Source organism: Onychostruthus taczanowskii, unplaced genomic scaffold (genome assembly GCF_017590055.1).
Source record: "Onychostruthus taczanowskii isolate IOZ18803 unplaced genomic scaffold, ASM1759005v1 scaffold3, whole genome shotgun sequence".
In the NCBI taxonomy this organism is placed as follows: Eukaryota; Metazoa; Chordata; class Aves; order Passeriformes; family Passeridae; genus Onychostruthus; species Onychostruthus taczanowskii.
Window position 1 is genome coordinate 23,475,649 of NW_024500349.1, and position 24,750 is coordinate 23,500,398.

General features: G+C 42.8%; 1 protein-coding gene across 1 annotated transcript; it reads right to left on the reverse strand.

Moving 5' to 3' along the window:
- Nucleotides 1-92: 92 nt before the first annotated feature.
- On the reverse strand, nucleotides 93-23,991 carry CCDC13 (coiled-coil domain containing 13). Its single transcript, XM_041408747.1, is given in 16 exon segments — nucleotides 93-481; nucleotides 640-715; nucleotides 3,848-4,002; nucleotides 6,279-6,369; nucleotides 6,372-6,394; nucleotides 7,171-7,245; nucleotides 9,477-9,580; nucleotides 10,386-10,592; nucleotides 11,964-12,140; nucleotides 12,682-12,846; nucleotides 14,019-14,123; nucleotides 14,926-15,042; nucleotides 15,276-15,365; nucleotides 17,770-17,912; nucleotides 19,862-20,010; nucleotides 23,777-23,991. Coding segments are annotated over 16 exon segments (2,025 nt in total). The 3' UTR covers nucleotides 93-348.
- Nucleotides 23,992-24,750: the final 759 nt, after the last annotated feature.

The window sequence follows — 24,750 nt, forward strand, 5'->3', positions numbered from 1 at the left end:
TGATAAAGGCAGCAGCAGATTGAATATAGAGCCCTCCCAGGGAACACTGTGCTGAAACCTGGAAGGTTTTGTCCAAAATCCCCCTGCAGAATTGCAGCTTCCCAAACTACACCCACCAGCCCTGCTTGCTAAGCCTCAGAGACAGAAAGTGCTGACACACAAAACCTTCACATTTTGTATTTCATCTCTGCTTCTCATCCTCTCCTGCAAATGCTAAAGGAATGACACGATCTGAGGCTGCAAAATGCCACTGGTGCCTGGGCTCTGTCCCTGCTCTGCAGCCCAAAGGATTGGGAATATCTGGATTAACTCTCCTCTGGTGTATGGTGCTGAACAGCCTCTGCAAAACTAGCCCTCACTTTGTCCATTGTCACTTGGATACAGTTTCAAATCATCCTCTTTGGCTCTCACAGTCTCCATCAGAGCAGCCTTCAGACTTTTGTTCGCATCCATCTGCAAGGAAACAAAAGGAAAAACCTCCCTGTGAGCCGGGGAGCTTCAAAGAAATCGAGAACAGTCACCTCTGTTCTGGGGAAGAAACACTGAAACCCTGAGAAAGAGCACTTGTTCCCCTCTCCCTGAGGCAGGACAGGGTAATCCCAGCTTGGAGAAGGGAGAACATACCTCCTGCTCAGCTACTCCACCTGAGATTCCAGGAGCAGCTCGGACAGGGATGCAGAGAGCTCCTCTCCGTCACTCACATGGCTGGGCTGGGCTGTGGATTCAATCACAGAGTGGAGTTTTAGTGAAACAGCAAATCAGTTTTGGCATGCTGAGTCAATGTCAAAAAATACTGAATTTATTCTCTCAAATAATGCACTTAATTTCTTAAATAAATATTTAATCTCCCAAATTCTATGTTACGTCTATAACATATCATAAATATATGACAGAATTATTTTATTTTTCTTCCAGCAAAATGAAAACATGATGAATTTGCATTTCAGGGCTACATACGTGCCTACATATATAGGGAGGAAAACAATAAATCCAAAATATTGAAGTGACCAAAACAAGAGGTTACAAACAGCTGAAAAGGATTAATTAGATGTTAATCTTGTAGTTGTGTTTCAGATTATGACAGCTGTGGCTTCCTGAATGTCTGGGACAAAGTTTGCACGTGGCACCCATTGAAAGAACTTTTGCAAAGCACTTTGATCCTCAGCATAAACCAAATGTAGGTTAAATGTACTTCAAGGTGTACTTCAAACCAAGGTTCTCACTCAGGAATGCTTTCCTAAATACAGGTCTACCCAAAACATGCAGCTCTGGTCATCCCAAAAAAATTCAGAACCTTTTCTCAGGGTTATAGAGAAACTTATAATTCAAATTTACAGCTGGAGAAGCAAAACCTGTGACCAGTGAGTGCTTGCAGGGGAAGGAGGAGCAGAGAAGTGTTCAGGGAGCTCAGAAAGGAGTGCAGGAAGGGAGCACAGCTATTGCAGAGGATGCTGAACTCATCCCAGCCCTGAGGGACTGCAGGGTGATCTCTGCTGTAGACAGAAGGCTGAATCATTTTAGCAAATGTAAATAAATGGCTTTCTCTTAACTAATCAATAGCCAGCACTACCTACCTGGAGCCAGATAACATGAGGGAAGGATTTGTGTGGTTCAGCCCCAAATAAATTCTAAAAATCAAGAAAGCAGCTAAATGAAGAGAACAACAGGCTGGAGCTGGCTGCAGTCCTTTTAACTGGGAATAGAGCACCAGGACAGGGAAGAGCCAGGCTGGAATCTGTGCTGTGCTCCTACTGAACACTGCAACTGCTGTTTTGTGCTTGTGTTGTCAGGTTGGCACATTTCTGTATCCCTTTTTCCAATTCATATCCCTCATAGTATCAAATATCTTCAAATTTGGAATTAAAACACTAAATCCTCCTCATGTGGAATTATCTGAAAGAACCTGGTTAGAGAGTACTGAACTCTGACAAAAACAAATGAGAAGAAAAGGCTGCATTGTACAGCTAAAAATGCTTTTGATCTTGAGGCTGTGCTTTACAGAGCTGAGGAAAACCTGCTGTTACTTACCTATCCCTCCTCTGGGATTATTCTTTGCTAATTTGGATAAAACAGGAAAAAAAGCGCAGAAAATGAAAAGCCTGAATAATTTTAAAACACAACTGGGTTGTTTGCAGCTCCTTAGCATCATTATCTACTTCCCTTGAATTGAAGGGACCAAAAACATTAGACTAGCAATTAGATCAGCTCTCTTCAATTTTGTACTTTCAGAAAGAAAGGAAAATATTATGTTAATTAGCAGGTTCTATAGTCTCTATTTTGTAGTCAAGCTTTTCATTTTGTCTTATTTTTCCTCAGCCACTGGCATGAAAGCATTGAGATAACCTCCAGGCTCTGCTGAAGAGGTGTACTACAGACTTGTAGACTTGGTTCCTGTACAAAACTCCAGTTTTGGCACATCACAAAGCTCTCATCAAAGCAGGGGAGCAAAATAGATTGTTACCTACTCATCTCGTGGATTTAGAGAGGATTTCCCCTTATTAGCCTTACTGCCAATCCTTTTCTACTTTTGCTTTTAGTCCTTAAGAAAAGCAGATTAATGAACTAAATATTTAGTGACAAGGGATCTGTCACTGGTGGAAACAGCTTCCTCCTCTGGCTATGAAATGCCAGCTACCAGAATTTACTTTACTTTACTACAAAACTTTACTACAGCACAACAAAACTTGAGAGAAGAGCCTCAGGACCTGGAGAGTTTATCTCTCTTGTAGCTTGGAAAGGGAAGATTTGATAACAGAACACATCAACACTTCACCAGGTTGTGTAAAAGTCTGAGCACTCAGAAACTCAGTTAAATTCTGTACAAATCAGCATGGAAATGTTCCCACACTTCTGGGATCTAAATTTTTCTGCACTCAGCTAATACAGGTGATACAACTCTGAGAATCAGTGCTCATAAAAAACCACATGAGAATGAGTCAGTGTGGGCTGGAGCCCCTTCCAAGGACACAGCAATCCTGCTGTAAGGAACAAATCCATGTTTTACAGAGAGGAGCAGCTTTGAAGCACCCACTCAATCCCCATTCAGATAAAGGCTCCTCTGAAGGGCTCATCCAAGGTCTCTGATGAGCTCTGTGGTCTCTCTGTTCACCTTAACTCAACCTGACACCACCCCAACATTTGGCAAATTGAAATTCCCCTCCCTGCTGTTCATCTTCTGGCATTTGAAGTCCTTTTACTTTATGAAAATACACATAAAAAGGGAAACCACTGGAAAATTTTCCTTAAGAATATGTGCCATTTTATTGGTTTAGGCACTTTACAGAATCAGAATCCTCAAGCAATAAAAGGATCTGATCAGGGAAATAAAAATTTAACATCCTCCATGAATTCTTCTTCTTTAACTACGCCAGGGAGGCTTTCATATTTATAGCAGGAGATTATCACGTTCATAGGATAATAAATTACACCAGATCTAATTACTTCATCACCAGCAATAGTTTTTCATAGGCACTGACAGGCCTTAAATTGGGATATGTCCTTTAATTCTGCTCTTAACCTTCAGCTGAATCCCTCAGCCATGAGTGCAAAGGGATCTCTGGGCCTGGGGGCAGCACAGAGCAGGGGAAAGCTTTTTCTCCTGGAATTATCCCATGGAAACACCCTGCAAAAATCCTGGTCCCCCTCAGAGCTGTGGGAAAACCCTCTTCAGCGAAGAAGGGCCAGGATTTTGCCTCCTGCCTTGCTGCTGGCTCTGAGCAGGTCCCATCACCACGTGCAAGGCTGAGCACTGGGCTGGGTTTGGCAGGTGGAGCCCGAATGTTGTCGCTGTCTGTAAAGCCCAGAGGTGAAACAGGGGACGTGGTTGTGGCTGAGGGCTCCCCTTCACCTTTTCTGCTCCTCGGGGCAGGCTCCTGGGCAGTTGTGCTGCTCCCTGGATCCACCTGCAGCTTTTCAAACTGCTGTTCCAGGCTCTCACTCCGCCACTGCTCTTCCTGGAGCTTCTTCTCGGCTCCCAAGACTTTGTCGCTGCTTTTCTTCACCCTGACAGGCAAAAAAAAAAAGAATAAAAAAAAAAAGGAGTTCAGCTCATTTGTGTCATGTCTATGTCAAATTTGTCTTGGTGCTGAATCCTGCTTGCTCCTGCAGAGCTTCCAACAGAAGGGAAAGAACTTTCCATGCATCCAAAGGCAGAAATCCCAGCGAAATTGTACCAGGTGACATCTTCTAAATATGCAAAAGAGAATTATCTAATGAGTACAGCTGGAAACAACAGGTTTGTTTGCTCAGATCCTTAAACCTGGTGTGAATTCACCCCTCAGATGAGCAGGAAAGATGCAGATTGCTGAGGAGAGATCCTTCATTACAGCAATAATAAACTGAATTTTTTAGCCACTCTGGGAAAGCTTGGAAGGCAAATAGTTTATAAAAACACAGTCTAACATTTGCGTCAGTTATCTGAGAGGAAGAAAAGAAACTTCTGCTTTTAATAAACTTGGCTATTAGGCATGACCATGGATGGGAGAGGATGGGAAAGAAACTGCTGGTTACATCACAAAAAAAAAGCAAATTGCCTCTCTCCATCCTGAATGACACCTTGGAGAATTAACTGCAAAAATCTGATGTGCACCCACAGATGCTGCCAGTGGGGCAGTGACTGACACCAAGTGATTCCAAGGAGTTTAAAGCTAAAAAGAAACACAGATTGACTCACTGGATTGGACTGAATAAGAGCATTTCTCTCCTGACCCCATGGGTGGAAGCTGGTTACTCTCTGAATCAAGAGACTTGATTAGTTTATTTCCCTCCTAGCTGGCATAACTAAAAAAAAAAAAATAAATTACAACTCTAATAAAATTATATCACTGGTTTAAAAATGTAGCTACAGGCAAGACTTGACCTGCTGTGGCAGTGAATTCCCAGGCTGCTGATGTGCTCTGAGACATTTTATTCCTCTCAGTGGTTCTGCATTCACTAAACTTTCATTTGACCCTGGTGTTCCCCTGGCATCCACTTTACACAAAAACTGGAGGAAAAATGGCAAGATCTGTGGGATTTTTAATGGAATCATCTACCAAGAGGAATAATTTAAACTAAAATGCTGTAGAAAAATCTCACTTGTAACAATTCCCAGGGCTCTTCTCTTGATTTAAGCATTATCTGTGTTACCTGAACTCTGTCACAACCCAGCAGTGGAGGGAAGAGGAGGAAAACCTGATTTAAAAAAATATATTCACGTTGAAATCTGACTGGTGCTATATTACCCTGAGGTCTTCCAAGAGTTATTGCACACAGTCCCAGAAAATTTATGTTACCTGCTTGATAAATGTGTGATAACTGTGGAGCTGCTGAATCATCAGTTTATGGCACATTTTACAAGCAACTGTGCATTTCATTGACTCTGTTTTTCATTATCCCATATTGGTGGTGGCCACACTTCAGTTACCACTCACAGCCCTATCCTCCTCTGACTGCACAGCTCTATTAAAGTCACTGGGCTTACAAACATGAAAAAGATTTTTCCCAGCATGTATTTCCAGAATTGAGCTTTAAAAGCACCTTTTCCACAGCTCTAAAAGAAAAAAAAAAAACCTGGGTTTTTTTTTCTGACTGTGATTAATCATGCAGGACAAAAGTTATACAAGTGAGAGTGATAACTGTGGTAAATTAAAGCAAGCAAGCAAACAGTGCTTATTGTATTGACAAGCACACAGACAGGAATATGCTTCCAATATTGGAATACAGATTTGGGAATCAAATAACACATACTGGGAAAAAAAAACCAGTAGCTGAAAGGTGTCCATAAAAATTACTTTTCTGTCCTTTCTCTTCTAAAACATAGTTGGCTTTTAACATCATCTTACATTGAACTGAATCAGAGAAAATAAAATTAAAAAAAAAATCACTGCTATGACTCTGTTAAACCAGAATAAATTCATTTAGAGAAGGATACAATGGAACTTAAAAAGAATGTGAAAAGCTTTGTAAGAGAATATTATAACAATAATTACAGTATTTACTACTGATGAATAATATTGCTGCCTCAGTAAGGCCATGCATATATAAATACAGCAATTCTGGTTTTATCTAAGTGCAGCAAGCTGGAAGATGGCTCCATTTTTTTATGCCCTTTGTTCTAAAAGAATAATAAAAAGAATGAATCATCAGCCAGGCAGGGAAATTGAGCAGAAAAAAAATTGAAAACCCCCTATTTAAGGCAAGGAAGGCAGCGTGTGATGCACTGTGGTGCATGTCCCACACTCTGCAGCGTTCCCTGATCCCAGCAGCCCACAAAGGATGCTGCTGGCACGAGGCTGTGCTGTTTCTGCAGCACAGCCACCAGCTCCAGGAGCTTTTCCCTCTCCACTTCAGCAGCCTGGCACAGAGCCCTCTGTGTTATGATCTCTCCCAGCTCAAGCTGTCCGTGCCAGCAGACCTGAGGAAAGCACAAGCACAGAGGGTCCGGGGCCCACTTCTGAAATGAAGGGAATGAAACAAAGGCAGCATTTGAGCACTATGTCCAATACACTGGTCTGGAGGTGAAGGCAGAATGCAGAGCCAGGCTCACTACCTCCCCCCAGCACCCATCTCTAGACTGCAATAAAGAGAACAGAAATATTTGGATATAAAGTCACAGGGAGTGTCATTAGAAAGCTGCTTCCAGGATGCTTCCCCTCCCCATCACCCCTGAAAACAAACTTCCACCTCTGATCAATTCATTATCCCTGACTCTCCTTCCACTGCTACTGCCAGAGTAAAAGGAGATTGTATCTCCTAAGTGCCACACTAAACTATTAAATGCCCTGCTATTGATTTCCTCCCTCTGAAAGGCTTCAGGCAGCACTTGCACAATGGCTGTTCTTGTGTCCAAAATGTGCTGAAAGGAAGGGCAGTTTTCCCATGCATCCCATTATTATGTAGTTCATTACTTCTCTGACCTCTCTGCTTTCAGGAAGACCTTCTTTAGAACAAAAAAATGCAGGAGAAATCTTGGTGATTGGGAGTAAAAATAGAAAAGATTGGTGTCAAACAAGCAGTCAATTACAGAATTAAGAGAGAAATCAGATGTTAGAGCTCTTGGACAGCTTCAGGTAGGAGGGACAGTGCAAGAAGCTTTCATTACAGAAACAAGGCAGGCAAGACAAGGATTTCCAGCAGCTTGCAGAGCATGGCAGAACACCTCCCTTGCTGTAATGAAGTTTACATACCCACCTTCCAGGTGGGTTGAGGAAGAAAGGCTCTGTGGCTGCTGACTCCACGAGCACGTGGCCCATCGCGGACGCTGTGCTGGGGGGAGGAAAGCTGTGTTAGGAGCTTCACACAGGGCAGAATTCCCAGAATTCCAGACCTTCCCCAATGTCTGTGTTTTGTAGGGAAGAGCTCCCTCACCTCACACCTTCACGCAGCACTGGGAGAAGCAATCCCAGCTCTGTGCAGTTTGATGGTGTTTGCATGTCACAGATTTTCCTAACGAAGCGACCCCTGCTCTGCAATGCAGGGCACAACTTGGATTTCCCAACGCCCTTTAAGAAATATATTTTACACAGCTTTATGTATTTTACAAAGCTTTATGAAATCTGCTTTGTGAAAACCCTTCAGGAAGATGTGTCAGGTTCACTGTTGTAAGAGGAGGAACCAGCTGATAACACTAGAGTATCACTGCCAGCCTGGATGAGTTTTATGTATAATGATGTGTGCCTGGGACATCCCATTTCAGTGTGTGCTTGTTTGGGACATCCCATTTCAGTGTGTGTTTGTTGTTTGGGACATCCCATTTCAGTGTGTCTTTGTTTGGGACATCCCATTTAGGTGTGTGCTTGTTTGGGACACCCTATTTAAGGAGTTATTTGCTTGGGACACCACATTTCAGGGTGTGTTTGTTTGGGACATCCCATTTCAGTGTGTGTTTGTTTGGGACACCCCATTTCAGTGTGTGTGTGTCTGGGACACTATTTAAGGAGGTATTTGCTTGGGACACCACATTTCAGGCGGTGTTTATTTCCTCAACACAAATTCAGCTGCCAAAGCCAAGTCCTTGCAACTTACCCCACCTTTCCTTACTTCAGCTGTAGCTAACAAGAGGAAAAGGCCTTAATATTGTGGAAGTGACAGATGTGCCTTCTGGGCTAGGAGTGGTTAATCCTAAAATCAAGTTAAGGTTCATACTGACAGCCTTGGCCCAGGCTAAAAATGCAGATTTTTTTACTCTGCCATCTCCAAAGGGTTCAGCATCTATTTATAGTTTTTCATTTTACCTTTTCTGATAGGAAAAGATGATTCACTAGAGCCAAACAGAATTGAGAGTTCATCAGCATATTAAAGTTAATGGAAGGAGTGAGCCTTGCTGACCAAGTTATTAACAGCTCTCAGAGTTTTTCAGGATCATTCATTGCCCACCTGACACGTCAGCTCTTTGCACGACAGAGCCCTTGGCCCTGTACACAAGCAATAATTTATGCATTGCACTTAGTGGTTTCCACAAAGCCATTACCCAGCTTTGGTTCCTGCTTACCATCAGCAGACATGTGAGGTAAAAAAAAAGGGGATAAAATATAGATTTGCTCCAGGAGAGCACAACAACTTCTGCAGAGTTGGAAGGGGGAGAATTAAAACAGTCAGAAGGGCGTGGAAACTTTCAAATTAAGGATATTTCAAGTCTAACTCAAAACTACAGAATTCTTCTTAAATTCTACAGTAATGCTCTACTTAGGGATACTCAGCTGATTTTAAAGCCAAATTGGGTGTCTAAAGTAATGAGGTAGGAAATTACACAGAAGAGATCAGTTGTAACTTTATCTTGATGAAAGATTTCCCCCATCCCCATCAGACCAGTCTCAAATCCTCACTATCAATTAGACTATGAACTCTTTAGCAACAAACTCAGCAGCAATTTAACAGGAAAGGACATAACTTGCTGTGGTACCACGGTCCCTTTACACAGCCAGAGTGACCCAGAGTCACATCAGTGTAAACACAAATGAGATTTATTGCTGCACTAAGATTAGTGTAATTTACACAGTCCTCAGCGAGGCTTTAAAGAGGGTGTTTGGTAAGAACAAATGATGTGGTGTGTTTTCAACATTTTTGCATGTAAATCCTACTCAAAGAGCATTTATTGATTTAAATAATGCACCAGTGATTTAGTGCTTACCTAAAATGGCACTTTGCCTTCACTCCCCACCCTGCTCACAGAAATCTGCTCATTAGAAGCCCTGTGTCTCATAAGGGAAAAGACTCCCAGGCACTTAAGCTGACCACATAAACATTATCTGAGCTGCAGGAGGAGAAATAGCTGCACTACCACCATGCCAAATCTAGTCATGTCTGCAAGTCTGTACATCCTTCTCAGTTCCAGGACAAAAGTCCAAGAGATAATGTGATTAGAGATTCCCATATATTGCAAACAGGCTGCCACAGCTGTTGGCACAAAGCACTTGTGGTTTGATGAAACTCCCTGGGAAAACCAAGCTCCTGGATTACTCAAACAACTTGAAATATTGACTTTCTGATCTTCTTACCAGGCATCTTCTTACCATTCTGTCCTTCCAGCCTTGCTGCTGCCTGACCCCTCAGGTGATCCTGAGTGCTCAGAGTGTGCTGGATGAGCAGCTCCTGACTTGTTCTCTGGATGGGCAGATTTCTTCTGTAAATGGTGGAGCATGTTATAAAAGCAATTACATAGCTCAGAGGAAAACAGCTGCACCAATGCCAAAGCAGCAGCTTTTGATTATTGCTACAAGCAAGCCAGAAAACTTTTGATTTACAAGACCTCTCAGAAGCTTTGCTTTAATTCCCATCCATTGCAGGATGAAAACAAAGCAGAAGTCAGTAAAAAAGTCAGTTTCATATGAAATCAGAGTGCATTAATAAACCAACTGTGCTGGCAGTGATGCTGTGGGTTGTGTCCCTAACCCAGGTTTGATCCTGGGTTCAATGCTCCAGCCCCCATCCTTGAGGTATTTGGGAGATTCACAACCTCACCAGAACCCCAAGGAGGGTTTTGGATCTATGAGAATGGCATGCCTAAATACTCTTCACAAATCCTGACTGTGAGGCAGCAGCAGCTGCTGATGTTGGTGTGACACATTTGTTTGCTTCCTCCTTCCAGCAGCCAAGGGTGCTGAGCACTGAGGAGTCCCCAGTGCAGCCCCAAGTCCTGCTGTCAGCCAGTGACAGTCCTGACATGGCCCATGTGTGGATGTGACTGGTATTTCTCTGTTTGCTGCTGCTGAAACAGCCTCAAGTTATGCACAAAGGAGTTACAAGAGAGAATTCCTGCTTTATCATTCCATCAGGAAAGACTGTCAGCAGGACAGGGATCACTGTCTGGAGGCAGCAACCATCTCAGATAACAAGGGACAAAGAAGTGGAAGAGCAGATCTGAAGTGATTACCAAGTGTGCTCCTCTAATTAATTTGTTTGCCTACCTGATGTGTGAGCTGTCCAATCTTCTCCTCCAGAATTTTAACCTTTGCTTCTCTGTCAGCCACCAACACCCTGAGCTCATCTATCTGGGTGCTTTGTTTCTGAATCTCACGCTTCAAGTGGTGCCCCATCATCTCCTGAGACTCCTTGTTCTCATCCTCCTTCTGGCTCAGGCCCTTTAAGATCTCCTGCGTTTGCTTCTGCTGGCTCTGGTAAAACAGAAACAGAGGAGATCTTTATTTTGTACACAATGATTATTTTAAACCCCTCCCCCAAGACAAATATCCATTTAGGAATGGCAGGGCAAGTCCCTGCCCTGCCAAGCCATTCCTTGGTGGGAGCACACTGGTGTCACTGGTGCCACTTTGGCAATTTGATTTGTTATGTTGACCTGAGCAATGGTCAGATTCAATTTGCTGCCAGCTCTGCTGCTCAGTGTAGCAGAAAACAGAGCAAGAAAGGCTGGCCTTTGATAAAGAAGTGACTTTTTTCATAAACTGAATGAAACTCAAGATTTCAATGTGCTTTTTGTGGAATTAGAACACGATCAGATCATGCGATAGTGATATTAAAAACTGAGGGTACAGTGGGGTGACAGGTATGAGGCCAGGCTGCTTCACCAGCAGTTTTGGAGGTTTCTTCCACACTGACAAACCTAATACCTGTCAGGCAGTTTGTTCTGTCAGGCCAACAACCTGCAAGTAAAGGGCTTTTGTGATAGAAGGGATAAAAGAGATTAACCATCCTTCCCTAAATAAACTTGCATCTTTCTGTACTAATTTTAGTGGGAACACTCAGAAAAATTGTTCTTTGGCTCCCCTAATCTGCTGGTCAGCACCCACAGTGCTGGTGGGAGAAGGGTGAATGCCAGCTGAGCCAAAACCTACCCACAGCAACAGGGAAATCTGAGGGGTTTGAAACTAGTGAGGAGTTGGACCAGGAAACACAGAATTAACCCTGCTAGGAAGTGGCATATTCTTGACTATACTTGCTATTTTAATTGAGGAAGGCTGTTTAAAACAATGGCAGGACCATGACAGGAGCAATTTCTTTCTTTCTCAGCATCTTTGAGCCTTTGCTAGTACTCTTGGTTTAGAAGAAGCCAAATCCTCTCAGCTGCTGCATGTGAGTGTGCACATGGTTTAGTGCTCATGGTTCAGCTTGTGTGTTGTGGGCTGCATAACAAAATAAATGGAAGTTACAAATGAAAAAATTCCTGCAGGACTGCAGGCATCCTAAGGAAAAAAAAAATCTACCAGTGGAGCTGAAAGCAGAATAAAGAACACAGACCTTGGGCCAGGACTGAAGCCCTTCCTCTACCTACTTCAATCCTTCTGCAAAATGTTTCTGCCAGTCCCTGCAGCTCGGGGCCACTTGGCTGTATCTGTCACACCTGGTGCTGTCTCACAGCCCTTACATGACCTGATCCAAAATGCAGAAGGATTCAGCTGACAGGGAAACCTCTGGCTGTCACAGTTGGATCCATCAGGCTCCTGTACCCCCTAAGGCTGTGTGTGCCACGAAAGGACATCATGTTTGATCACCTATAGGAACAGGGCTGGGACCAACACAGACTGTACCAGTAAGGCATGTATGAGCTCATCATCATGTTTCCCTTTCTCCAGCAAGGTTCCAATCTGTCCCTTCAGCATCTTCACTTCTCCACTCAGCATTTGGTTCCTGGCTTTTGAGGCATCAAGTTTTTTTTTCAATTCTTCATGGTTTTTTTGGAGAGCGTTGTGTTGCTCAGAGAGTTTCTGCAGTGATGTAAAAGGAAATGAAAGTTATAACTTATCACCAAGCCCCAGGTGCTGTGGTGAGCAAAAAGAATCACACATTACCTGGTAGAATCTAAAAAATGGGACTGGAATACTGTATTATTCCTAGGGAAGTAGAAATTATAAATGCTACTGGCTGCCTCCTTGCCAGCATCCAAAAAGGGTCTGTCTGCTCAGGAATCCAGGTGGTCTAGGTAGATTCTCCATTATTCTGGATTCTGATTCTCCATTATTTGGTTCAAATGGAGAAGCCCAGAGCCCCACAGATGCAGGAGGTGTGAGGGGATGTCTGTGTTTGGGATGAAGAATGCACACCTGGCCAAGGGGCGAGAGGGGTGCTAAGGAGTTTGGGTGCAGCTGTAGCAGGGCTTGGCTGTGAAGTGGGGCAGAGTTTCCTCCAGCAGATCAGGTGGCTCTGTGAAATGGTTTTAGGTAGGGTGTAACACACCCTGAAGGCAGGACAAGTTATTACACACTGCTCCACACCCAAACAGGACTCTGTCAGCTCACAGGATTCTACCTCCAAAGATTCCTTCTTTTCTTTTTCCAAGCTGCGAATCTTCAGCAAGTTCTTCTCTTGGACTGACAACTTCCTTGGATCAGGAAATCCCAGCAATCCCTCATCCATCTCAAGCAGTGAAGCTCTGATCTTTTGGTGATTCAGTTTATGCTCCAGCTCGTGAACCTGTGGCACAATAATGACAACTCACCTACAGCTTTAGCAGGGGCACAGGGAAAAGAGGACACAGCCAAAGGCAGCTCAGATTATTTCTTGATATTTTCATGCTTAACTAACACTAGCAGTGTCTGGTCTTTCAGATTGAAATTTAGCTGCTAATAAACATGCAGATTCTAGGGCATCTGTGCAGGATGGAGATCTGGGACACACGGGGGATCTGTGCCTTTGTGGAGCCACTTTTGGAGGCCAGACAGGCACTCCAGAGCATTGGAATTGCTGCTGGAGGAGTGTGAATCCAAGGGAACTCAGCTTGTCAACTGAGGCTGCTTTCATAGTCAGGGGAAGGAACTGGGCACTTCCACAGCTCAGTTCCTCTGCCCTGCACTGGAGGAACCTGCCTCACTTTTGATCCAGTGACTGGATTTACAAGATCCCCACTGACCACAGAAGGGGCCTGAGGAGTCGGGATCAGAAAGAAATCTGCACATTAAAGCAGAGAACAGTAGGAACAGTGGTCAGATGAACCTCAGGCAGGGATACAACAGGAGGAAATAGAATTTGCTCAAGGGAAAGCAGAGGTTAAAAATCTCAGTCAGAATGCAAAAAAATCGCAGTTTGATGGCATACAATTGAACAGCAGGAAAATAGGAAAACTATATATCAAATTGCCTGAGAGAAGTTTTATTTAGATGCAGACAAAACTGCCTCCCTGCCTCCTGCTGACATTTCAGCTAAACTCTGCCCTTCAGAAGACTCAAGAGTTAAAGATTTTACTGAAGCTCCTGAGGGAACAACTTGAAAACCTGATCTGGCCTCAATTCTTCCCATCTGACTCCAAGCACTGAACAAAGGTGTCTAAGTCAGAGCACAGACACTGACAGGGCTCCTTCTGTTCTCAGTGGAGAGAGGCACCTTGAAAACACCCTGGGACTTGAACTAGGCTGCCACAGCTCTCCAAGGTCACTGAACTCCTTCCTTTGACACAGATGTGAAAGATTCCCAGCTGAAATACCAAAGCTTGCAGGGCTGCAGAGTCATTAACATGGTGTGCACACATCAACCCAGAGATGTTAAGAATTAATGAAGAACTAACAGCACTTTTACCTTAATTTGAGGTGATATCTCCACTTAGAAAGAGAATTCCAGCTGAAATGGCACCGTGCAGGGCTGTAACTCACCTTGGTTTGCAGAAGGAGAATTTGCTGAGCTCGTCCACGCCAGCTGCCAGAATTGGTCAAGAGACTTTGGATATTCACATCTTCCCCAACTTCTTTGGCTAAAATCTGGGAAAAGGGATTAACATCAACAATAAGGCTTAAAAGAATGAGGAGAGGAAAGGAAAAGCAGTTCTCTCTAACAGGGAGCACAAGCAGTTTTCAATACACACAATTATTTTTGATATAATGAATATTTACCCATAATTAACCAGGAGCAGAGCAGAGATATTGTCTTCATACACACCAGGAATTGAATCAATCTCCCTTACAAAATTCTGACACAGCTAAACTTAGTATGAAGAGCATTTAAATTATTTATAAAAAGGTCAGCAGAGTTCTATTTTTAGGACCATATTCTCTACTCTGATCTGCATTGCAGGTCTCCTACACAAAGTAGGGAAAGCAAAGAGAATCAGAGCACATAATAACACTTAAATCCATCATGGATCAGAGGAAAAGGTTATTCTGGATGTGATTCCAACAAACTCTTTAAACACATGCTTTAGTTCAAGCATGACCTCTAATCCCATTGATTCCCATGGCACTGGAGCCTGCATTAAAAGTAAATACATAATTAAATGTATGGGAAAGGAGGAATGAACCTGGATGTATGTCACAAACGGTTCTGCTGATCTGGGACTTTAAAACTCAGAAGAATTTGTGTCCAGTGGACAGTGGGAGGCAAGACATGAGACTCCTGTGTCCAGGAGCACAATTTCAGTTCCAACCCCTACCCTTGTGTCTTCCTCACCTCCCTGCTCCACTGGAACAGCTCATGGGGGCCAACCAAAGGCCAAAAGCCTCCCAAATTCCCAAGACTGAACCTCCTGCAGGAGTCCCAGCCCCAGACTGCTCCCTGCAGTGGTACCTTTTGTGTCAGCTTCAGTTCCTGTTTCAGATTCTGGAGCTGGTTCCGATATTCCGTCACTTTTATGTTGGCTGCGCTCAATTTTTCTTGCAGTGCTTTCACCTCTGGATTTTCAGCCTTGGAGGAGAAGAATGTACTTGGTGAGAAAAGAACCCTCAGGGAAAAACTGAAGTGATAAACATCCATGGATCCATCAGGATCACTGAATTATTTTTTCCAGACCTAATTTTTGGGGCATAGAGGAGGTACAGGGGAATTTGGTCCCAAAACTGGTGACAGGGATACATCCTTGTTCTACAAAGGAGCTGAGTATCAGCTGCTGATTTCCTCATTTCAGTTACAATTCCTACCAAGTCTCCTTCCAGCTTTTTCAGAGCTGATTCCTTGATTCCTGCAGCATCACCACCAAGGGAATGGATTTTTTCTGCAGCTGCCTGTAGCTGGAAAAGAACCCCATTGTTAGTGTAGAATGGATGCAGAGAGTAGTGTCACTCCATGGAGTATTAACCAGCAAAAAAGTATAACTTGGATGTTTATGTACTCCAAAAAAAAACCAAAACAAAAAAAAATCTTATTTTTCCCTTGTTTTTTAACACAATCAGTAGGAAAGCACTTTTTTTTTTTTTCCTGAAATGCTTCCCAAAGAATCATGTTACATTTTACTGTGGAATACCTTCAGAAGATGTCTCTGATTTACTGAGATGGGATCAAATTCCAAGGATGGATACTCCTGAGGCATTTTATCACCAAAAGTACCTCAAATGAATGTTTATATATACGAATCCAAATCCTGTCCAGCCCAGAATATTTCATAAAATGCAAATAGTTCTACTCAATAGAGGAATATAAAAGGAGAAATCTACCTGACACTATTAACTGAGATTTAATGGTGTTAAGGCTCTTTTTCTTTAGCTGGGGGCTCTAAAGTAGCATTTTTTTAACTGCTTTAAATAACTTAATTTATTAATTAAGAGTAAAGACTGTCTCCTCTTGCTTGCCACAGCAAAGGAAAACAGACATACAACCCTTCCTGCTCTGAATCATGCCCTATGTTGCTGTTGCAAAGATTTCTAAATGGATGGGAGTGCAGGAATTTGGGGCTGGAAAGGCCAGGAAGTGTTGCTTTAAAAGTTTGGGACTTCATTTTTTTTTAGGTGGGTGGAAAATCTTGATTATTTGCCTGAATTAAGGAAGGGTCTAAGGAAGAGCTCCTTCATTAAAGGGACATCTGGGGAAAAACTCACTCAGGGCCAGCTCTAATTTCACCTTTTTTCATGGGTTAGGGCCACTCTTTCTATCCAGTTCTTAAAGTTTTGTAGTCAATGAACTGATAATGAGGAATTTCAGCTGGAGCTGGCAGCTGCTGGCTCCAGTTCTGAGGAAACTTCCTGCAAACATCCCTTTGCTCACACGTTTGTAGTCAATGAACTGATAATGAGGAATTTCAGCTGGAGCTGGCTCCAGTTCTGAGGAAATTTTCTGCAAACATCCCTTTGCTCACACAGCCCACCCTTTGCCAAGTGATTGTTCAGTGGCCACGCCTTCCATTCTGTTTAAGGGAAAATAATCATGGTAAAATACTTATGATTTACAGATTTTTCAGTTTTCAGGCAAGGAAAGAGCTAAAAATAGGTAAAATAACAGTGTTTTCTAGCTATCACTCTAGATTTTTGATCGATACCTCCCAGTGTCTAACACTGCTTTCATTTTACACATCATTTACATCTTCATCTTCTCCCTGAAATGTTTGTGCTCCTTTCTTTTTGGGCCAAAATCTGACAATATTTAATGGTTTTGTTTGAATAATGGCCATTACACTTCTGCAGTAAGGGAGAGGAACCAAGTTGATTTTTCCTTAAATTATTCATGAATTGCTCCACTACTTGTGTGATTTTGTAGGTCCCAAACTACACCTGATACTTGTTTGCCAGCCTGCCAACTGTTTGACAAGACCCCTGTGACCAGAATACTGTGGATTTATGCAGGAGTTCTCAAAAATTTAATTTAATCTACGACTTTTTGATCTTTCAGGTAGCTGGGGTGCAATTCAGGTAGATGCATGACTCATGACAATAAGTGATGGTGAAAGGCTGAGTCAAAATGCATCTGTCAGCATTATTGATTCATTTAACTGATGTCTTCTAAGAAAGCAAAGTTCAGAAAAAAAAATAAAAATAATAAAAAAATCAGCAATACTGTGTAAGGAAGAGGAGCAGTAGCCAAAGGACAAAGCAAATATTGACATCAGGACATCTCATTTTCAATTCAGCAGCCACCTGAGTAAAATTACTTCTGTGAAGGGTTGGCAAAAAGTCACAGTAAAGTAGAAAATTTAATCTGTCCGAGTGAAGATTTGCTGTCTTATATGATATAGTTTGGTGTTGTTTCAGTTCTGTAAGTACTTATTACACGAAAACAGATTTCATGATGGGGATAACAAAAGTTTAGAAGAATAAAGAACTAATTAGTGACTGGTCTTAACGAGGTGGGAATGTAAGACATAAAGGTGTGAAATTTGCTTCTCCTCACAAGAAATAAGTAATAAGAAAAATATCATTGCCAAACTAGTAGAAAAGTCTCTGAGCTTCTACAAATGACCATTCCTAAATGCTGTCTAATAAATCCTTGGCTCACTATAATTTGGGGATATCCTTTCCTATCCCCTCCAGTCTGCAGAGGTGAAACAGCTGAGGGAACACATCATGGACAGTAACAACCACAACCCAAAGCAAACACAGATTTAAGAGCAAATTCAACACGAGAACATGAACCAAACTAATTTTCTATCCCAAAGGCTGGATTTCCATGTTTTATTATGCAAAAAGAACAAGAAAAATGCCTCACTTCTCTCTCCAGCTCCTTGACTCTGTGACTCAGCTGCTTCACTTTGGCTCTCTCACTCTCAAACTCAGCAGTCACCTCCCGGTTCTTTTTGGCCAACTCAACTATTTTAGTGGCAGCCACGTCTCCAGCAAAACCAGACACCCCTGAAAGAACACATCAAAGCAGAGGGCACATCTGACAGGCAGGATTCAGAACAGAGCATGCTTTTGTTCTCTGTCACAATGAACTTCCATTGTCCCATCCCTTCCTCGCTGAGCTGTGCCAGGCACTTCAATGAGCAAGTGAGGGAAGAGATGTCAGAGGTGCCAGCTGGGTGGGTTGGTCCTTTGATCCAGCAGCACACCATGGCCACATTTCACACTGTGGCAACAGCCACAAGGCCACAACAGTCACACAACAGTGGTTGTAGCAACATTTTTACCTGGAGAGGGCAGTGGTGTTTCCTGCTCGCTGCTGGGAAGGACAGTTGGGAACAGGATTTTTTGGCATTATCACAAAAAAAAAAAAAGAAAAAAAAAGGCAACATTCTGCTTTGGCTGGTTGTTTACTACTGGAGGAGTTGCTGGGACTGAGGTGTCAATGTTTCCAGACATCAGTCCTCAAAGGTCAGGCACAATATTACAGCTGGGTCCTGGACAAGATCCAGGAAATTTCATTGTGCCTATTTATAACTCCCTTGGGATTACACAGCTTTACTGGATGACTCTTTTAATTGCTCTTTTAATTAGCCACGTCACTGGCTCCCTCATCAGGGAGGGTTTGATTAGTGCCACAAACAAAGCAAACCCCAGGCTTGGCTGTTGTGTCACCTGGTTAAAACCACACAGGTGAAGCAAAGCTCTTGTACAAGTGCAAAATCAATGTCAGGGCAAACAATGGCCACAGAAACTTCCAGCTCAGCAAGGAACATGAGCCTGCAACAACAAACCCTTGATGGGGGTGTGAAGACTGAACTTGGCTGTTGTCATTCCTCTTAACTCTTTCATGCTCCTTCAGAGCTCTGCAGTAACCACTTTTCTGTGATATTTGTGAACTGGGGTGGGATGAGAGGTGAGAGATCACTCCCAAGTGAATGCTGAGGCCCATGCAGCCCCAGAGACACTAATGGGCCACACAGAATGCAGCTGGGAACAGAATTTGTTTCTATGCCACTATTAAAAAAAAAACTTGTAAAGAACATAATTTATTGTTTTAAAGGAATTTATTTTAAAAGCATTTAAAATGCTTTTTAAAGAAGCACTTTAAACCAATTCATTATTTTCAAAAGCACTGTTCTCACTCCTTTGTGTGATTTGTGTTACCCCTCCCACCTAGGAGCTACTTTTACCTCAATTTTCAGGATAAATAATTGCTGCTGAGAATCACAGTAAACACTAAATTAACCAAAGCCAGGCTGCTGCTTCCATGTTAAATTGCTGGTCTTGAAATGCATTGCACACACTCACCCAAGGCTTTTCATTCCCAAGCAATGGAGGGATTGCCACAATGCAGACAGGGAAGACAGAGGCAAGGGAATGGCATCAGCCAGAGAAGCTGCAACAGCACATCTGGCTCCTGTCCTGACCAGGAAGAGATTAGCACTTCTCCTACACAAAAACTACAGCTGCTTTTCAAGGATTAAGGTGGAATTTAATGTTATTTAGTTCTCTTCCTTGCTGGTTTCCCCCTTCTCTTCAAGTCTGGTCATCACTGCTGTCCTGACCAACAGTGGCACCCAGTGGAGGAGGTGCAGCCTGCACAGTTCAGTTGTCAAAAAAGCACCAAAATCACTTTAAAAGTTGAATTTTGCATTCATCCAGCATCCTGCCTGTGCCCTGTTCAGGCAGAAAAAAAAAAGGAGCCTGAATAAGAAATTTAACCCTACAGAGAAGAGAAAGCTGCAGCACAGCTCTTTGACACTAACAGGAAGTTTTCCAAAATAATATTTATATGGAGCATCATTATTTTTGTGCCAATAATAGCAAGTTTGCAGTTCTATGAGGAACAGAAATCACTGTAGACCCTAAGAGGACACTATTCTTTTCAGGGACATTTTTTTGTCACCAGCATCAAGCAAACCAACATGGGGAGAACTCAGAGTTGCTGTGTTTACCTGACAGAGCCAACCTCTCCTCCCGTACTCTTTTCTGGAGCTCCTTTATTTCAAACTCTTGCTCTGCTGTCAGTTTGTGGAGCCTGCAGTTCTCATCCCGGATCTCCCGGAGCTGATCCTGCAGCTGCTCATTCTCAGCCTCAAGCAAACTAGGAAAAATAAACCATAATGGCAAATAGTGCACAAATAGGTGCTCCTAGAAATAAAATGATGAAACAACTGCATGATAGATGAGCTGAGCTTATCAGCAGGGAGTTTATTGAATTAGGCAGAATGTCCTAAACCTCAGATAAAAACACAAGCTGGTTATCTGATCTATTCAGATAACATCTTCTTAAAAAAAAAATAATAAAAATTGCACTTTCTTGAGTTGTCAGGGGCAAAACATCACAAAACAGGCATACTGAAATTACCAAATAGTGTCATCTCAGTGTTACTTACCTGCTTCTTCAGAGAAAATCAGGCAGCAGTCAGCATGTGGGACATTCAGGCTTTCTTTTCTATACTTGACAAAGCCAAGAGAAGCCAACAGAGCATCGAATACAAAGCTGCCCCTGGGGCCCTTTAAAAATCAATGTTTTAGAGCAATTCATAAAAGACCAATTTCCCATGTCCTCAGCTGATTCTCCTGGAACCTTGTGAGCATCAGTTTGTATTGTTAATGGTGCCTTTTGGAATTCATTTAGAAACAGAGAATACCAAAAAAAGCCCTCTGAATGGAAAGACACAGCTCTGCTTCTCCTATTCTTCAGGACATTTAGCAACATTTAAAGGTTTCATCTCTCTAAGACATCCAGAGAATTAATAACTTTAATCTCTTTATGGCCCTGATGTGATGGGTCCTTCAAATATAAAATCCAGGAGCTGTGGCCTCAGGGGCTCCATTCAATTGTGGGAGTTCAGAATTATCTGAGCTCCCTGACACAGGGTCTTTGAGAAAATCAGGGATTTAATACAATTACCCACACACAGGTGACATTTGGGCTGCCCACCTGACCCCAGCTGCTGCTGGTGGATGATGCCCTGTGATTCCCATTGGAAGTTCCTGATAATCTACAGCATCTCAGTTATCCAGACACCTAAATCAGCTGGATGAATTGACTCCTAGATTCTCATTTAACCATAAATGTTTACACTTTGGAGATGTGGTTTGGACAAAGTCCAGTTGTTACAGTATGTACCTGTAAACACAACCAAGTCAGATGTCTCAATAAGCATCTCATTTTTTTTATTCCAAAGTTTTAGCAAGCTCTTAGCACCCATTGGACCTGAGAGCTTTTAAATGCACCCTCCATGTGCCCATGGCAGAATAAATAACCCCTTAAGGCACTGCCATAAACAGCACAGCCAGTTTGGGAGAGGATTCACAATGCATAATTAAAAAATGCACTTGTGTTTCAAAGCTGCAAATCAAAGGGAGATCAAAGGCAGCTGTTCACAAAGGAGAAGAAAGCAAAGAGCAACGTGAGCAGAGGAGAGGCAGAACTGAATTATTCCCACATGAACCACTCAGAGGAGTGAGCAACAAAACTCAAATCCAATTAGAGACACCTGAACCAAAAGATTTTGAACAGTTAGGGGATTAACATGGAAAAAAAGGTTCTAAGCTCTTAACACACCTGAGCAGTGAAGTCTTCTGAGAGCTGGAGTCCAAGGCTTGAGGAAAAGCACTTAGAGGAGGATGGACAGAAATGCCAACTGCACAGAGCTGGAGTCTTCTCTGAGGAACTTCCCACCCCATCCCAGAGTGACTCTCCCTGTTACAGAGGCTATAAATGAGCCAAAGAAATGGGCTGCCAAAGCTGCCCCTTTTCACTCTCCTTCAAGGAATCAAAGCCAGGTGGAGCTTATGAGCAGGACTCTGCCTGGAATTCAGGTGGTTTCCCAAATTGCATGCCCTGTTCAGGCCAAAAAAAAGTACAAAACCAGTAATTTTTGTCAAATTGTGTCTTTCCCAACTCTTGTTAGAGATTCTCCACGTGATGGGTAGAGTCTCTTAGATACTTTCAAGTACACCAAACAGAGAAGGGAGGATAAAGTTACAAAGAGAACATAACAGAGAGGCAGAAATATCAGCTAAACACTTGTCTAAACAAGACTGGGGAGTAGGATGGGAGGAAGGAAAAAAGAATTCCCAAGGCTCAGAGGAAGGGAGACTTCTGAGAGGAAAATGTTTTCTGATTGCTGCTACAAACAACAGTGACAAGCTGAAATCACTGTCACTGCAGGCCATGTGGAGTCCTGTGATCCTGGAACAACTCTCTGATGTGTTGTCATGGGAATATTGCAGAGAACATGCTGGTGAATCCCTTCCAAAAACAAATCCTGCCTGGATTTGATCACTCACAACCACTCCTCTGCTGAATGTACACAAGCAAAGGACAATCCAGATCTATCTGCCACACCTGCCATGTCAAATGGGGACTTTTGACAGTGACACAGCAACAGAGGTAAATAAAAAATGTGGGATTACTCAGGCCTGAAGTACTGAACTCTAAATAGCAGAGAGCTACTGGGCTTTCCTGTACTCTGCACACTGCCCATGCTGTGCCATGGGAGCACCTAAATCCCTTTCCTCTGCCAAACAGCTGAACTATGGGAATCAGCCTCACAGGAATTTGTTAAAAATCAGATTTCCATCATAATCTTTTACAGATTATCAGAAAACAATGTTGAAGGGAAGAGGACAGCTGGTAGAGGTCAGATTGGGGGCTTAACTTGGCAAATCAGACAGCTCTGGTGAGGCACCAGTGCATGAAGGAATTTCTTCACCTGGCTTCACCACTGCCACAGAGCAAAGCCCTCAACAGGCAATGTTGCAATAAGGTAGAAAAATCATAAAGAAAGGCTTCATAAAATCAATCCTGCTCTGTTAAAATCAATGGCTGGCCTTGTCAAAACTAATACTTTGCAAGTTCCCATGTGAAAGCAATCCTGGTGTGAACAGCTCATTAACACAACGATCTGTTCCTGGGTGAAAAATAACTAGAACCTGTAGAAACTGTTTTTACACAGTTAGACAGAAAAATGAAAACTATCTCTCACAAACAACTTTCCCTGCACATACACCCTGGGGCTTTGAGTCACCAATCAATACAGAATAACAATTTGTTACTGACCAATAAGTAATTGGCAAGAAAGCTACTGACCAATTGGAGTCACACCTGAGGTCTGAAAAATTGTATAAAAAGGAGTTATGTGAATAAAGGATGGGCTTTTTCCACCATGAAGAAAATGGAGTCCATGTGATTTATTCCCACAGCCAGCAGTGCAGACACCTTTGGGTGTGCCCAGCCCCAGACCTGCTCTAGTCAGGAGAAGAAGTATTAATTGGGTCAGAGGGAAAGGCTGACTATATCCTGGGAGGAAGAGAAATGATCCCAGCTGGGGTTTTAAATCTCTGCTCCAGTACTCAGCTCAAAAGAAAACACAAGATTAAGGGAGATCCATACCAAATGTGGTACGTGATCCACCAAATCTTGTGTGTGATCCACCAGATCAGGATATACTGCAAAGAAATCCCAGGGAACACTCTTCTGTACTGCAGGCCTGTGGCTTGCTGCCATTAGCTGCTTGGCCTCTCTCAATCTTTGGAAATTATTCATGAAGAGAACCTATTAGTTTAAAGCTAGGCAGGAACTAACCAGCAGTTCAGAGGGTGCCAGTGACCCCAAAAGGCTGGATTTTGTCAGGTAGTACCTGGCTGCCCCTTTATTTGTAAAATACTGACATTAAAGAGCACAGCACAATGCCCTGAGGATAATTATGGACAAGGAGAATCTCCTCAGGATAATGCAAGCCCAGTGTGTGAAGACAGAAAGTGTCCTGTCAGCTTAATAATACTGAGTTTCATGAGATCATAAGCAAAATATTCTCCAGCGACTTCCTGAAGGAACAGTGCTGCCAGACCTTTACCTTTTGCTGGCATCTTCCTTTACAGGAGGTCCTTCTCTAAACAGGTTTAGATCACTCAGGGCCCTTACAGCCTCCTTTGTGCTGCCAGTGTTTTTCTGCCTGTCCTGCTTCTCCTTCTTGGTCTCCAGCAAGTTTCGCAGCCGCCTTTGCTGTTGCTCCTGATAAGCCTTAAACTGGCTTTTGAAATCTTCATTCACTTTTACCTCTGGCTCCATTGTTTACTAAAAGCATAATGAGAGGAAAATAAAAAGTGACAGAGAGCGGGGATCAGCACTGCTCTGAAAAACATCTTCTGGCAGCTGCTCTGCAGCTTTTCCTCGCTGACCTCTGCCCAGTCTCCCACCACCTCCTCCTCTCCAGCACTTTTCAAGTGTCTTTTGCCATAAACGGCTTTCAAACAGCCCTTAAAAAAAAAAAGCTGTTGGGTCTTTTTCACTCCAGAATTCAAAAAGCAAAAGTTTCCAAATGTTCCTAAACAGACCTGTTTAAATAAACATTTTAACAGAGGAGCAGGTTGGAGCCAAATCCAAGCCAATGTGGCAGCCAGGTCACACTGGAGTGTTTGGGACCATCCAGCCTCCCTGCCCACGTCCAGGAAAGGTGCAAATCCCCCCATTTTTGGGTTAATGAGAGAGAAAGAAAAATATTTTTTTCCTCATGCTGCCTTCTGGCAAGGCAAAAGTGTGGCTTGCACTTTTCCTGCAATCACTGAGTGGTAATATTAAATAACTAAATAATAATAAATTATTAAGTATATTTAATTATAACAATATAATATTAATAGATTTTTTTAAATAGTAATATTGCTACCCAAACTGACTAAAGACAGTTTTCTGATAAACTGCAGCCCCCTTTTTCCTTCTGTTTGACATTTATTGTGGGCAAAAAAACCCCTATTGCACCTTTGGTCTAGGAAAACTAATACATAAATACCTCCAAAGGCACACCCTGCACTGAGTAATTAACACAGGGCC